General features: G+C 39.9%; 1 protein-coding gene across 9 annotated transcripts in view; it reads left to right on the forward strand.

Moving 5' to 3' along the window:
* LOC106581265 (RNA-binding protein Musashi homolog 2) overlaps positions 1-16,950 on the forward strand; it is a 403,525-nt gene that overhangs the window by 353,875 nt on the left and 32,700 nt on the right. For 5 of the 9 annotated variants that reach the window (XM_045703896.1, XM_045703895.1, XM_045703899.1 and 2 more), the window contains exon 11: positions 10,601-10,720. In XM_045703896.1, the coding sequence (XP_045559852.1) occupies positions 10,601-10,720 (120 nt within the window). The remainder of the gene's footprint in view (positions 1-10,600; positions 10,721-16,950) is intronic. The other 4 variants (XM_045703898.1, XM_045703897.1, XM_045703901.1 and 1 more) reach the window with 1 other exon arrangement.

Here is a 16,950-nt window from a genome sequence, read left to right on the forward strand (position 1 = left end):
AAGCTAAATAAATATAAACCTTCAGAAACTACCAGCTAATTATATAGAAACCTGCAGAAACTACCAGCTAACTATATAGAAACCTGCAGAAACTACCAGCTAAATATATAGAAACCTGCATAAACTACATTTACATTTTTTACATTTTAGTCATTTAGCAGACGCTCTTATCCAGAGCGACTTACAGTAGTGAATACATACATTTCATACATTTGATTTTCATTTCAAGCATTTATTTTTTTGTACTGGCCCCCCGTGGGAATCGAACCCACAACCCTGGCATTGCAAACACCATGCTCTACCAACTGAGCCACAGCTAAATATATAGAAACCTGCAGAAACTACCAGCTAATTATATAGAAACCTGCAGAAACTAACAGCTAAATATATAGAAACCTGCAGAAACTACCAGCTAAATATATAGAAACCTGCAGAAACTACCAGCTAAATATATAGAAACCTGCAGAAACTACCAGCTAAATAAATAGAAACCTGCAGAAAATACCACCTAAATATATAGAAACCTGTAGAAACTACCAGCTAAATATATAGAAACCTGCAGAAACTACCAGCTAACTATATAGAAACCTGCAGAAACTACCAGCTAACTATATAGAAACCTGCAGAAACTACCAGCTAAATATATAGAAACCTGCAGACACTACCAGCTTAATATATAGAAACCTGTAGAAACTACCAGCTAAATATATAGAAACCTGCAGAAACTACCAGCTAAATATAATAAACCTGCAGAAACTACCAGCTAAATATATAGAAACCTGTAGAAACTACCAGCTAAATATATAGAAACCTGCATAAACTACCAGCTAAATATATAGAAACCTGCAGAAACTACCAGCTAAATATATAGAAACCTGCAGAAACTACCAGCTAAATATATAGAAACCTGTAGAAACTACCAGCTAAATATATAGAAACCTGCAGAAACTACCAGCTAAATATATAGAAACCTGCAGAAACTACCAGCTAAATATATAGAAACCTGCAGAAACTACCAGCTAAATATATAGAAACCTGCAGAAACTACCAGCTAAATATATAGAAACCTGCAGAAACTACCAGCTAAATATATAGAAACCTGCAGAAACTACCAGCTAAATATATAGACACCTGCAGAAACTACCAGCTAAATATATAGAAACCTGCAGAAACTACCAGCTAAATATATAGAAACCTGTAGAAACTACCAGCTAAATATATAGAAACCTGCAGAAACTACCAGCTAAATATATAGAAACCTGCAGAAACTACCAGCTAAATATATAGAAACCTGCAGAAACTACCAGCTAAATATATAGAAACCTGCAGAAACTACCAGCTAAATATATAGAAACCTGTAGAAACTACCAGCTAAATATATAGAAACCTGCAGAAACTACCAGCTAAATATATATAAACCTGCAGAAACTACCAGCTAAATATATAGAAACCTGCAGAAACTACCAGCTAAATATATAGAAACCTGCAGAAACTACCAGCTAAATATATAGAAACCTGCAGAAACTACCAGCTCAATATATAGAAACCTGCAGAAACTACCAGCTAAATATATAGAAACCTGCAGAAACTACCAGCTAAATATATAGAAACCTGCAGAAACTACCAGCTAAATATATAGAAACCTGTAGAAACTACCAGCTAAATATATAGAAACCTGCAGAAACTACCAGCTAAATATATAGAAACCTGCAGAAACTACCAGCTAAATATATAGAAACCTGCAGAAACTACGAGCTAAATATATAGAAACCTGCAGAAACTACCAGCTAAATATATAGAAACCTGCAGAAACTACCAGCTAAATATATAGAAACCTGCAGAAACTACCAGCTAAATATATAGAAACCTGCAGAAACTACCAGCTAAATATATAGAAACCTGCAGAAACTACCAGCTAAATATATAGAAACCTGCAGAAACTACCAGCTAAATATATAGAAACCTGCAGAAACTACCAGCTAAATATATAGAAACCTGCAGAAACTACCAGCTAATTATATAGAAACCTGCAGAAACTACCAGCTAAATATATAGAAACCTGCAGAAACTACCAGCTAAATATATAGAAACCTGCAGAAACTACCAGCTAAATATATAGAAACCTGCAGAAACTACCAGCTAAATATATAGAAACCTGCAGAAACTACCAGCTAAATATATAGAAACCTGCAGAAACTACCAGCTAAATATATAGAAACCTGCAGAAACTACCAGCTAAATATATATAAACCTGCAGAAACTACCAGCTAAATATATAGAAACCTGCAGAAACTACCAGCTAAATATATAGAAACCTGCAGAAACTACCAGCTAAATATATAGAAACCTGCAGAAACTACCAGCTAAATATATAGAAACCTGCAGAAACTACCAGCTAAATATATAGAAACCTGCAGAAACTACCAGCTAAATAAATATAAACCTGTAGAAACTACTAGCTAAATATATAGAAACCTGCAGAAACTACCAGCTAAATATATAGAAACCTGTAGAAACTACCAGCTAAATATATAGAAACCTGCAGAAACTACGAGCTAAATATATAGAAACCTGTAGAAACTACCAGCTAAATATATAGAAACCTGCAGAAACTACCAGCTAAATATATAGAAACCTGTAGAAACTACCAGCTAAATATATAGAAACCTGCATAAACTACCAGCTAAATATATAGAAACCTGCAGAAACTACTAGCTAAATATATAGAAACCTGCAGAAACTACCAGCTAAATATATAGAAACCTGTAGAAACTACCAGCTAAATATATAGAAACCTGCAGAAACTACCAGCTAATTATATAGAAACCTGTAGAAACTACCAGCTAAATATATAGAAACCTGCAGAAACTACCAGCTAAATATATAGAAACCTGCAGAAACTACCAGCTAAATATATAGACACCTGCAGAAACTACCAGCTAAATATATAGAAACCTGTAGAAACTACCAGCTAAATATATAGAAACCTGTAGAAACTACCAGCTAAATAAATAGAAACCTGCAGAAACTACCAGCTAAATATATAGAAACCTGTAGAAACTACCAGCTAAATATATAGAAACCTGCAGAAACTACCAGCTAAATATATAGAAACCTGCAGAAACTACCAGCTAAACAATTAGAAACCTGCAGAAACTACCAGCTAAATATATATAAACCTGCAGAAACTACCAGCTAAATAAATGTAAACCTTCACAAACTACCAGCTACATAAATATAAACCTTCAGAAACTACCAGCTAAATATATAGAAACCTGCAGAAACTACCAGCTAAATATATAGAAACCTGCAGAAACTACCAGCTAAATATATAGAAACCTGCAGAAACTACCAGCTAAATTAATATAGAACCTGCAGAAACTACCAGCTAAATAAATATAAACCTGCAGAAACTACCAGCTAAATATATAGAAACCTGCAGAAACTACTAGCTAAATATATAGAAACCTGCAGAAACTACCAGCTTAATATATAGAAACCTGCAGAAACTACCAGCTACAAATATAAACCTTCAGAAACTACCAGCTAAATATAGAAAACCTGCAGAAACTACCAGCTAAATATAAAAAACCTGCAGAAACTACCAGCTAAATAAATATAAACCTTCAGAAACTACCAGCTAAATATATAGAAACCTGCAGAAACTACCAGCTAAATATATAGAAACCTGCAGAAACTACCAGCTAAATGAATATAACACCTTCAGAAACTACCAGCTAATTAAATATAAACCTGCAGAAACTACCAGCTAAATATATAGAACCCTGCAGAAACTACCAGCTAAATAAATAGAAACCTGCAGAAACTACCAGCTAAATATATAGAAACCTGCAGAAACTACCAGCTAAATATATAGAAACCTGCAGAAACTACCAGCTAAATATATAGAAACCTGCAGAAACTACCAGCTAAATATCTAGAAACCTGCAGGAACTACTAGCTAAATATATAGAAACCTGCAGAAACTACGAGCTAAATATATAGAAACCTGCAGAAACTACGAGCTAAATAAATATAAACCTTCAGAAACTACCAGCTAATTATATAGAAACCTGCAGAAACTACCAGCTAACTATATAGAAACCTGCAGAAACTACCAGCTAAATATATAGAAACCTGCATAAACTACATTTACATTTTTTACATTTTAGTCATTTAGCAGACGCTCTTATCCAGAGCTACTTACAGTAGTGAATACATACATTTCATACATTTGATTTTCATTTCAAGCATTTATTTTTTTGTACTGGCCCCCCGTGGGAATCGAACCCACAACCCTGGCATTGCAAACACCATGCTCTACCAACTGAGCCACAGCTAAATATATAGAAACCTGCAGAAACTACCAGCTAATTATATAGAAACCTGCAGAAACTAACAGCTAAATATATAGAAACCTGCAGAAACTACCAGCTAAATATATAGAAAACTGCAGAAACTACCAGCTAAATATATAGAAACCTGCAGAAACTACCAGCTAAATAAATAGAAACCTGCAGAAAATACCACCTAAATATATAGAAACCTGTAGAAACTACCAGCTAAATATATAGAAACCTGCAGAAACTACCAGCTAACTATATAGAAACCTGCAGAAACTACCAGCTAACTATATAGAAACCTGCAGAAACTACCAGCTAAATATATAGAAACCTGCAGAAACTACCAGCTTAATATATAGAAACCTGTAGAAACTACCAGCTAAATATATAGAAACCTGCAGAAACTACCAGCTAAATATAATAAACCTGCAGAAACTACCAGCTAAATATATAGAAACCTGCAGAAACTACCAGCTAAATATATAGAAACCTGCAGAAACTACCAGCTAAATATATAGAAACCTGTAGAAACTACCAGCTAAATATATAGAAACCTGTAGAAACTACCAGCTAAATATATAGAAACCTGTAGAAACTACCAGCTAAATAAATAGAAACCTACAGAAACTACCAGCTAAATATATAGAAACCTGTAGAAACTACCAGCTAAATATATAGAAACCTGTAGAAACTACCAGCTAAATATATAGAAACCTGCAGAAACTACCAGCTAAATATATAGAAACCTGCAGAAACTAGCAGCAAAATATATAGAAACCTGCAGAAACTACCAGCTAATTATATAGAAACCTGCAGAAACTACCAGCTAAATATATAGAAACCTGCAGAAACTACCAGCTAAATATATAGAAACCTGTAGAAACTAGCAGCTAAATATATAGAAACCTGCATAAACTACCAGCTAAATATATAGAAACCTGCAGAAACTAGCAGCAAAATATATAGAAACCTGCAGAAACTACCAGCTAATTATATAGAAACCTGCAGAAACTACCAGCTAAATATATAGAAACCTGCAGAAACTACCAGCTAAATATATAGAAACCTGTAGAAACTACCAGCTAAATATATATAGAAACCTGCAGAAACTACCAGCTAAATAAATATAAACCTGCAGAAACTACCAGCTAAATATATAGAAACCTGCAGAAACTACCAGCTAAATATATAGAAACCTGCAGAAACTACCAGCTAAATATATAGAAACCTGCAGAAACTACCAGCTCAATATATAGAAACCTGCAGAAACTACCAGCTAAATATATAGAAACCTGCAGAAACTACCAGCTAAATATATAGAAACCTGCAGAAACTACCAGCTAAATAAATATAAACCTGTAGAAACTACTAGCTAAATATATAGAAACCTGCAGAAACTACCAGCTAAATATATAGAAACCTGTAGAAACTACCAGCTAAATATATAGAAACCTGCAGAAACTACGAGCTAAATATATAGAAACCTGTAGAAACTACCAGCTAAATATATAGAAACCTGCAGAAACTACCAGCTAAATATATAGAAACCTGTAGAAACTACCAGCTAAATATATAGAAACCTGCATAAACTACTAGCTAAATATATAGAAACCTGCAGAAACTACTAGCTAAATATATAGAAACCTGCAGAAACTACCAGCTAAATATATAGAAACCTGTAGAAACTACCAGCTAAATATATAGAAACCTGCAGAAACTACCAGCTAATTATATAGAAACCTGTAGAAACTACCAGCTAAATATATAGAAACCTGCAGAAACTACCAGCTAAATATATAGAAACCTGCAGAAACTACCAGCTAAATATATAGAAACCTGCAGAAACTACCAGCTAAATATATAGAAACCTGTAGAAACTACCAGCTAAATATATAGACACCTGCAGAAACTACCAGCTAAATATATAGAAACCTGTAGAAACTACCAGCTAAATATATAGAAACCTGTAGAAACTACCAGCTAAATAAATATAAACCTGCAGAAACTACCAGCTAAATATATAGAAACCTGCAGAAACTACCAGCTAAATATATAGAAACCTGCAGAAACTACCAGCTAAATATATAGAAACCTGCAGAAACTACCAGCTAAATATATAGAAACCTGCAGAAACTACCAGCTAAATATATAGAAACCTGCAGAAACTACCAGCTAAATATATAGAAACCTGCAGAAACTACCAGCTAAATATATAGAAACCTGCAGAAACTACCAGCTAAATAAATATAAACCTGTAGAAACTACTAGCTAAATATATAGAAACCTGCAGAAACTACCAGCTAAATATATAGAAACCTGTAGAAACTACCAGCTAAATATATAGAAACCTGCAGAAACTACCAGCTAAATATATAGAAACCTGCAGAAACTACCAGCTAAATATATAGAAACCTGCATAAACTACCAGCTAAATATATAGAAACCTGCAGAAACTACCAGCTAAATATATAGAAACCTGCAGAAACTACCAGCTAATTATATAGAAACCTGTAGAAACTACCAGCTAAATATATAGAAACCTGCAGAAACTACCAGCTAATTATATAGAAACCTGCAGAAACTACCAGCTAAATATATAGAAACCTGCAGAAACTACCAGCTAAATATATAGAAACCTGCAGAAACTACCAGCTAAATATATAGACACCTGCAGAAACTACCAGCTAAATATATAGAAACCTGTAGAAACTACCAGCTAAATATATAGAAACCTGTAGAAACTACCAGCTAAATAAATAGAAACCTGCAGAAACTACCAGCTAAATATATAGAAACCTGCAGAAACTACCAGCTAAATATATAGAAACCTGCAGAAACTACCAGCTTAATATATAGAAACCTGCAGAAACTACCAGCTAATTATATAGAAACCTGTAGAAACTACCAGCTAAATATATAGAAACCTGTAGAAACTACCAGCTAAATATATAGAAACCTGTAGAAACTACCAGCTAAATATATAGAAACCTGCAGAAACTACGAGCTAAATATTGGCTTTATCTCTCCAGTAATAACGGAGCCATGAAATTGATTTAATGTCGCTGAGGTTCTCCTGGGCGGCGTCTCCGCAGTCTGTGAATACAAAACAATGAACCTCCACAGCTGCCCTAAGATCTATTAATTAACCCAGCTAATCCCCAACACCTTATCTCTCTCAACAACTTTGCCCATCGAACGCCAACTTTGGAACACAGAGGCTACAGGGTGCCGAGTCGCAACGTTGGCAGTGAAGGAGAAACAAAGATTTTTTGTCTCGTGAAATATTTGGCATTTGTTGTGAAATGTTTGGCTTGATGTCTGAGGAAATTGGAGGGCAGATAGCAAATCATTTGTATGCCTTTGAGAATCCAAGCTCAATATGAACACAGTGTGAAAAGCATACTTGTCCAATCCTACCCAACTGTGCTGCCACAGGAAGAAAGAAAGAAGAGCTATATTTCTGTTCATTATGACCTTATCTACCAGCCAGTCTCTCTCTCTCTCTCTCTCTCTCTCTCGGCATGGTCCTCCTCCACATTGACCTCCAGGCCCTTACACATGGAATGTCCCTGTAGTAGGGGAACCACCTCATCCTGGACACCACAGTGTTCCTCTTAACCCCCAGCACCCCTCAACACAGCCCCTCAGAGCACAGCATTCAGGCCCACTTACCTCCACCTGCTCTCTGTTTTCTCTTCTCCCTGGCTAGCACCTCGTTTCCACTCATTGCTTTCGTCTTCTTCTCTCTGCCCTTTCTCCTGGTGGCCATTTGTGGACGGGTCTAATGAGTGGGCCTGCCTCAAGTCAAGGGCACCACATCGCTCAATAACTTCCTCCCGCGGACAGCTCACTGTCCGATCATATGCGCACTGGCGTCTCCCCTCTCAATATTACACGTCAACTCAGGCCTTTGTTCAGACTTAATCTTGTCCTAAATTCCAATTTGTTGATTATATATTAGCACCACATCAGAGGTTATGAAGTCCCCTAATAGAACAGGATGGGGACTGGCTTTGTTTAATAAGAGAGAAGAGAAAGAAGCGGAGAGAGAGTGAATTACATGGCATCCCTCCTATCTGATGGCAACTATCTGCCAATGTCACTGCTCCATTGTGTCTGGGCCCTTTATCATGAATAGCCCTCTGCAGCCAAAGATGTTTTAATTAGTGAGAGAGATGGTCTGTAATTATATTTATATCATAATAACTAACCACTGACTGACTGAGTCCTCGTCGCTGGGTCTTTCATTGTCTCCCTCTATAATGATGATATTTAATTATGATGTTTGAACACTGTAGACCAAGTCAAAGTCACAGACCCTCGACCGGCGAGTACACACACTCTGGAGCTGGTCCGTGTTCGCTTGCTCTGTGCTCTCTCTCTCTCTCTCTCTCTCTCTCTCTCTCTCTCTCTCACACACTCACTCTTTCTCTCTCTCTCTCTCTCTCTCTCTCACACACTCACTCTTTCTCTCTCTCTCTCTCTCACACACACTCACTCTTTCTCTCTCTCTCTCTCTTTCTCACACACTCACTCTCTCTCTGTCTCACTCTTTCTCACACACTCACTCTTTCTCTGTCTCTCTCTCTCTCTCTCTCTCTCTCTCTCACTCACTCTTTCTCTCTCTCTCTCACTCACTCACCCACTCACCCACTCTCTCTCGGTCTCACTATTTCTCTCTCTCGGTCTCACTATTTCTCTCTCTCTCTCTCTCTCTCGGTCTCACTATTTCTCTCTCTCTCTCTCTCTCTCTCTCTCTCTCTCTCTCTCTCTCTCTCTCTCTCTCTCTCTCTCTCTCTCTCTCACTCACTCACTCACTCACTCACTCACTCACTCACTCACTCACTCACTCACTCACTCACTCACTCACTCACTCACTCACTCACTCACTCACTCGCACACACACACACAGACACAGCAGCTCTCAGCCATGTTCATGCTCAACTTTCCCAAAAACCCTTTACCAATCCCTTTATTATCAAAGGCTACAACTGTATTTCTGACAAAGCGAACCACTTTACTGGTTACCGTTGCTTATCAAAGCCTAAACAGTAGCTGAATAGTTGGCCAACTGCAACTCCCTCTTCTTTGTGTGAATATGTTGAAAGAATAGGTAACCACAAAGATGTACATTAAAAGGCTATTGTCCACAGTCTACCTATTGACTGGCCTATGCATTGTTTAACTGAGTGCATACTGCATGTAAGGATCTTTGTAGAATGCTGTGGAGACGTCTTCTTTGTTGTATTCGTTGGCAAGTTAGATAATTGACAGGGAAGGAGATAATGAAGAGCAGAAAAATACTTGTGTGCTTTCAAGCCACAGACAATTGAGCCTCATTGTATTATGAATATTGGGAACAATGCTGTAACACTTTAAAGCAAGGAACATTTAAATATGCACACTCTCCTCTCCTCTATCTAGAATCTCCTCAACCTGTGTCCTCCTGTCCCAGCCAACCTCCACCCAAAGGGCGCTCAGAACCAAGCGATGAATCTCAGATGCCCAGACCCATAATAATGCCAAGTTTACCCAGAGTCACCTTTCTTCCACAAATCATCCCTCCATCCCCCTGTTCCTCCCTCGTTCCCCAGGCCCAGTGGTCCGCCGGGGCTGCAACAGCCGTTCACGCTGCCTGGAGACCAAATTATCCCTCTGATTGGTTGAGTTCCAAGGCATAAACCTCGCCGGCTGACAACTGCGGCTGATTCGCTCTCCCGACTTTACGGCTTTCTCTTTCCCTCCCTCCTACCTTCCTCTGCACAGAGCGCACGGAGCCAGCGAGATAAATGACTTAAGTGGACTACAAAGTGTGCGAGCGTGTTCCAAATGTCCATATCGGTCTTCATGGTGCATGATGTTGGTTATGTTTCCAAGTTAACCCTTTATTTCCTGTTCTTGAGGATCTGGAAGACTGGTCCCAAAACCTGATACAGCTTGCCAACTAGAAGATTCCCTCACTCGTCTTTTCCTCATGTTAGAAAGCAATGTTACTTGCTAATCCAAAACTAATCCCAGTTACTGGGCATATAGAGAGATACACACGCTAACACACACTCACAGTCACTCTCTCTCACACGAGCCAACCCCCAACCCATACACGCAGATAAAAACAGTCACTCTCTCTCACACAACCCTACTCCCCGTACACACACAGTCACACACACACTCAATCTCTTTCACACAATCTGACCCCTCCACACACACACTCTCTCTCTCCCACACACACTGATGCCTTGTCCCCCTCTGTCCCCCAGGCTTCCCAGCGACGGCTTATGGACCGGTGGCAGCAGCGGCAGTGGCGGCAGTGCGTGGCTCAGGTAGGGGGGCCCGTGGAAGAGGTGGCTACATGGCATACCAGCAGAACGCAGGGGCAGGTAAACGCTCTGTCGGTATTCTGTGTGGCTACTGCTGCGCTCCATGCTCTGTTCTCACTGGCCGCCGATAACTCCTCTCTCACCTGCTGCATACACACACACACACACACACACACACACACACACACACACACACACACACACACACACACACACACACACACACACACACGCTTCATAGACAAGAGAGGATAGAAGGACGGTGCTAAACTCCCCTTCTCTCCTCACTTGCCTCTGCACTGGCTAGAATAGACAGAGGATGAGGATAGGACCAGGGTAGCAGTCTTTAGTTGCCTTGTTACAGAGCTACTATACCTGCCAGCTCTGTGTTTGATAGGTAGGAATACTACCTACTGTAATGTACCTCCACAGTACAATATGTGACTGCAAATCCAGGGAGCAGGATGTTGATTTCTCATGTGTTGGTCATATCACTCATACACCTCTATCAGAGAAGGCTCCTAACTTGAAATCAGCATGTGCATTTGAAACTTTTGTGCAAATGTCCTATTGATATCGATGAGTTTACTCAAATGTCTTAGTTCCACACGAATCTCAAGTTGGGATACAGCTCGCTTATAGGAATAAGACCATCCAGTCTCTGAATAACCAAGCCAGCATCATGAGAGTCCAGATTCTTTGTAGTGCCACGCTCTACCAACTTGTAGCTCAGTTGGTAGAGCATGGCGCTTGTAACGCCAGGGTAGTGGGTTCAATTCCTGCGACCACCCATATATAAAATGGATGCATACGTGACTGTAAGTCGCTTTGGATAAAAGGTTCCGCTTGAATTGGTTCACTTGTTGACGTTTTTTATTCCCTGGCCGTTGATTGGCTAGTACGATAGCTTAATCAATCACACTGATTTTGTCCACAGACACAGAAATATAAAGGTAAATAAACACTGGAGAAAAACAAGCGGTGGGGCTGGAATTGACAGATGGCATTTTGGCTGCGAGGGAAAATGATCGGGCACTCTAATTGGCTGTCAGAAAGCCTGGCCCCTTACAGTTAGGCTTGGAGGTTCAGCCTAACACACACCACACACACACACACACACACACACACACACACACACACACACACACACACACACACACACACACACACACACACACACACACACACACACACACACACACACACACACACACACACACACACACACACACACACACACACACACACACACACACACACACACACACATGTACCTGATATGAGAAATCAAAGCAGAGACCTCACTTTGATGCCTTATGACCGAGGTGGGTATGGGGGATGAGGACCGGGGCAAGTATAAAGGCTATGGTTAGACTAGACTGGGTTAATCCAAGTTAGTGCAGGGCTGGCCTTGGCAAAACAGCTGAGCTGAGCTTGGCGAGGCAGAGAGCCAGTAACAGAGCTAGCCCTTGGCTACAGTACAGTATGTTGCTCCAGCTCTTCCACTGACTGTCTCCTGGATGATTCTGTCACTCTATCATGCTCACGGAGAACCAGAAGGGAAGACCAGGGACCAACAGGGCCCACAGGGCTGACATTTAGACTTGACCTTTCCCTGCAACTTCATCTAGTACTTACTACCAAGAGACATGAGTTTACCCACTCCCCTCTGCATAGATATTGTCTGAAGTGATTGAGCAGATGGAATTTTTATATAGACTTGTAGCTGGGTAGCTTAGCCACCATGCTAACTCATTTTTATGTGATGCTAAAGGATGGCTCTCACAGTAATAATGACATACTAATGGCTGAGCCCTCCTGAAATTGGCTCAGGTTCTGTATTGTTCTGTGTTGTCATAGTTACTGTAACTCACTCATTATCAAGAACAAGACAGTCATGTGTTTGAATTTTTTGAAGTGATTCAGCAGATGTTTGCATGTGTAGGTCCTTGAAGCACATCTGTTCCATTCAACTGGTTCTGTTCACAGAGCACCCGTAGGTTACAAAGGACCCTGTATGGGATCCTGTTAGGCTGTTGTTATGACAGATTATTTATTTATACAAAAGATAATTTGACCTAATCTGAAACATAAGCTATCACAATATTCAATACTTAACTATAGACATGGGTTTTGAATTGCAATTGAAAAAAGGAGAGGGTGACAAGGCAGTGAAACCTGAGGAAGATGTTAACACATTACCCATCAAACACACGCGTGCCAGTACAGGATACCCCCTCTTAGCCCCCCAGGGGTCCCCCAGGCCTACCCAGCCTCCTCCTGACGTGCCCTAGGGCATCATGGTCTAGATTAAATATTATTTCATCTGATAGAGGGAGCAGTGCTATAGGGGTGTAGGGATGTTGGACCTGCTAATTAGTTGGATCTGCTGCTAGAAAACAATAGTGTTTAAGACTAGAAATACACATTTGATCCACCCGCAATCCTCAGATCTATGATGCCGTTCTTTATCTAGATTAAGGTTTCATGATATTATTTTCCCCTTTCACCAATAAATCTCTCAAAGCAAAGTCAGGAACAATTTCATGTCAGATTCTTCTGTTTTGAAGTTATTAAACCGGAGCAGAATGTTCTTATAGATGATCACACTCTTCTAATAGAACATGGCCTGCTTCAAAGTTGTCTAGTGCAGAAGACCAGCAGTGTAGATCAAACTCAAACCAAAGGTGCTGTTGGTAGACAGTGGAAATGTCTGTGAGAGACATAGTGAAGGAAACACGCACGCACGCACGCACGCACGCACGCACGCACGCACGCACACACACACACACACACACACAGTGAAGAAGAAACCAATTCAAAACCCTTTGTGCTTAGAGGTACACAGGTAAAAGGACATACAGAGAGATGGGAGTTTGTGATTGGTGGTGAATGTGACCAGTTGTTTCTGTCTCTGACTTGGTTGGGCCTTGCAGAGAGCCTATGGTCCTGACTGGGACACTCCTTCTCTGCTCACCTCACACACTCCTCTGGGTGTACTCTGCCTGCCTGCCAGAAGGTTTGTTCACACCCTACTACCCCCTCACTCCTCCTGACTATGTCCTCTTCTCCCTCCATCCTTCCCTCTCCGTTCTGAACTAGCTTCTCTCATCTCTTCTTCCTCTTTGCATATTCTGTCTGCTCTCACTCTCTTTCTTTCTTTCTTTCTTTCTTTCTTTCTTTCTTTCTTTCTTTCTTTCTTTCTTTCTTTCTTTCTTTCTTTCTTTCTTTCTTTCTTTTTTCTTTCTTTCTTTCTTTCTTTCTTTCTCTCTCATTCTTTCTTTCTCTCTCTCTCTCTCTCTCTCTCTCTCTCCCTTCCATCCTGTCTTTATTAGATGTAGAGTGTTTTTATGTACAAAGATACAACCGTTCTGTCACGTATGTCTGTTCCTCCTGTTGTACCTGATCCCTGTACTGTGTATCAGTCTGACTTTAGTGCATGCCACCTGTAGTGGTCATGGTAGTGGTGGACGTAGTCATAGATACTAGCTACTAGGGATGCACGATATATCGGTGAACATATCGTAATCGGCCGATATTAGCTAAAAATGGCAACATCGGTATCGGCCAGATGTCTAGTTTAACGCCGATGTTAAAAACTGTCAAAGCTAATGTGCATACCTACAGTTGAAGTCGGAAGTTTACATACAGTTGAAGTCGGAAGTTTACATACACTTAGGTTTGAGTCATTGAAACTCGTTTTTCAACCACTCCACAAATTTCTTGTTAACAAACTATATTTTCGGCAAGTTGGTTAGGACATCTACTTTGTGCATGACACAAGTAATTTTTCCAACAATTGTTTACAGACAGATTATTTCACTTAGAATTCACTGTATCACAATTCCAGTGGGTCAGAAGTTTACATACACTAAGTTGACTGTACCTTTAAACAGCTTGTAAAATTCCAGAAAATTATGTCATGGCTTTAGAAGCTTCTGATAAATAAATAAATCATTCTCTCTACTATTATTCTGACATTTCACATTCTTAAATTAAATTGGTAATCCTAACTGACCTAAGACAGGACATTTTTACTAGTATTAAATGTCAGGAATTGTGAAAAACTAAGTTTAAATGTATTTGGCTAAGGTGTATGTAAACTTCCGACTTCAACTGTACACCTTAGCCAAATACATTTAAACTCAGTTTTTCACAATTCCAGACATTTAATACTAGTAAAAATTCCCTGTCTTAGGTCAGTTAGGATCACCAATGTCAGAATAATAGTAGAGAGAATGATTTATTTCAGCTTTTATTTCTTTCGTCACATTCCCAGTGGGTCAGAATTTTACATACACTCAATTAGTATTTAGTAGCATTGCCTTTAAATTGTTTAACTTGGGTCAAATGTTTCGGGTAGCCTTCCACAAGCTTCCCACAATAAGTTGGGTGAATTTTGGCCCATTCCTCCTGACAGAGCTGGTGTAACTGAGTCAGGTTTGTAGGCCTCCTTGCTCGCACACGCTTTTTCAGTTCGGCACACACATTTTCTATGGGATTGAGGTCAGGGTTTTGTGATGGCCACTCCAATACCTTGACTTTGTTGTCCTTAAGCCAATTTGCCACAACTTTGGAAGTACATCGAGGGAAAAAAATATTTGATCCCCTGCTGATTTTGTACGTTTGCCGACTGACAAAGAAATGATCAGTCTATAATTTTAATGGTAGGTTTATTTGAACAGTGAGAGACAGAATAACAACAAAAAAATCCAGAAAAACTTATGTCATAAATGACTTAGTACTTGGTGGCAAAACCCTTGTTGGCAATCACAGAGGTCAGATGTTTCTTGTAGTTGGCCACCAGGTTTGCACACATCTCAGGAGGGATTTTGTCCCACTCCTCTTTGCAGATCTTCTCCAAGTCATTAAGGTTTCGAGGCTGACATTTGGCAACTCGAACCTTCAGCTCCCTCTACAGATTTTCTATGCGATTAAGATCTGGAGACTGGCTAGGCCACTCCAGGACCTGAATGTGCTTCTTCTTGAGCCACTCCTTTGTTGCCTTAGCCGTGTGTTTTGGGTCATTGTCATGCTGGAATACCCATCCACGACCCATTTTCAATGCCCTGGCTGAGGGAAGGAGGTTCTCACCCAAGATTTGACGGTACATGGCCCCGTCCATCGTCCCTGTGATGCGGTGAAGTTGTCCTGTCCCCTTAGCAGAAAAACACCCCCACAGCATAATGTTTCCACCTCCATGTTTGACGGTGGGGATGGTGTTCTTGGTGTCATAGGCAGCATTCCTCCTCCTCCAAACACAGCGAGTTGAGTTGATGCCAAAGAGCTCCATTTTGGTCTCATCTGACCTCAACACTTTCACCCAGCTGTCCTCTGAATCATTCAGATGTTCATTGGCAAGCTTCAGACGGGCTTGTATATGTGCTTTCTTGAGCAGGGGGACCTTGCGGGCGCTGCAGGATTTCAGTCCTTCACGGCGTAGTGTGTTACCAATTGTTTTCTTGGTGACTATGGTTCCAGCTGCCTTGAGATCATTGACAAGATCCTCCCGTGTTGGTCTGGGATGATTCCTCACCGTTCTCATGATCATTGCAACTCCACGAGGTGAGATCTTGCATGGAGCCCCAGGCCGAGGGAGATTGACAGTTCTTTTGTGTTTCTTCCATTTGCGAATAATCGCACCAACTGTATTCACCTTCTCACCAAGCTGCTTGGCGATGGTCTTGTAGCCCATTCCAGCCTTGTGTAGGTCTAAAGTCTTGTCCCTGACATCCTTGGAGAGCTCTTTGGTCTTGGCCATGGTGGAGAGTTTGGAATCTGATTGATTGATTGCTTCTGTGTACAGGTGTCTTTTATACAGGTAACAAGCTGAGATTAGGAGCACTCCCTTTAACCTCTTGGGGCTAGGTGGGACGCTAGCGTGCCACCCGTGGTGCACTCCATCAACAGCAGGTGCATTTCAAGAGCGGCAAATTTGAATCCAAATAAATGTCAAAATTCAAATTTTTCAAAAATACAACTATGTTACACCATTTGAAAGATAAACATCTCCTTAATCTAACCACGTTTTACGATTTCAAAAAGGTTTTACGGCGAAAGCATAAATTTAGAGTATGTTAGGACAGTACATTTACAAGAGTTGTGTGTAATGTTTTGTCAAGTCAAAGACAGGGTCACCAAAACCATAAAACCAGCTAAAATGATGCACTAACCTTTTACAATCTCCATCAGATGACACTCCTAGGACATTATGTTAGACAATGCATGCATTTTTAGTTCTATCAAGTTCATATTTATATCCAAAAACAGCGTTTTACTATGGCATTGAT

This window comes from Salmo salar, chromosome ssa20, assembly GCF_905237065.1.
Source record: "Salmo salar chromosome ssa20, Ssal_v3.1, whole genome shotgun sequence".
Lineage (NCBI taxonomy): Eukaryota > Metazoa > Chordata > Actinopteri > Salmoniformes > Salmonidae > Salmo > Salmo salar.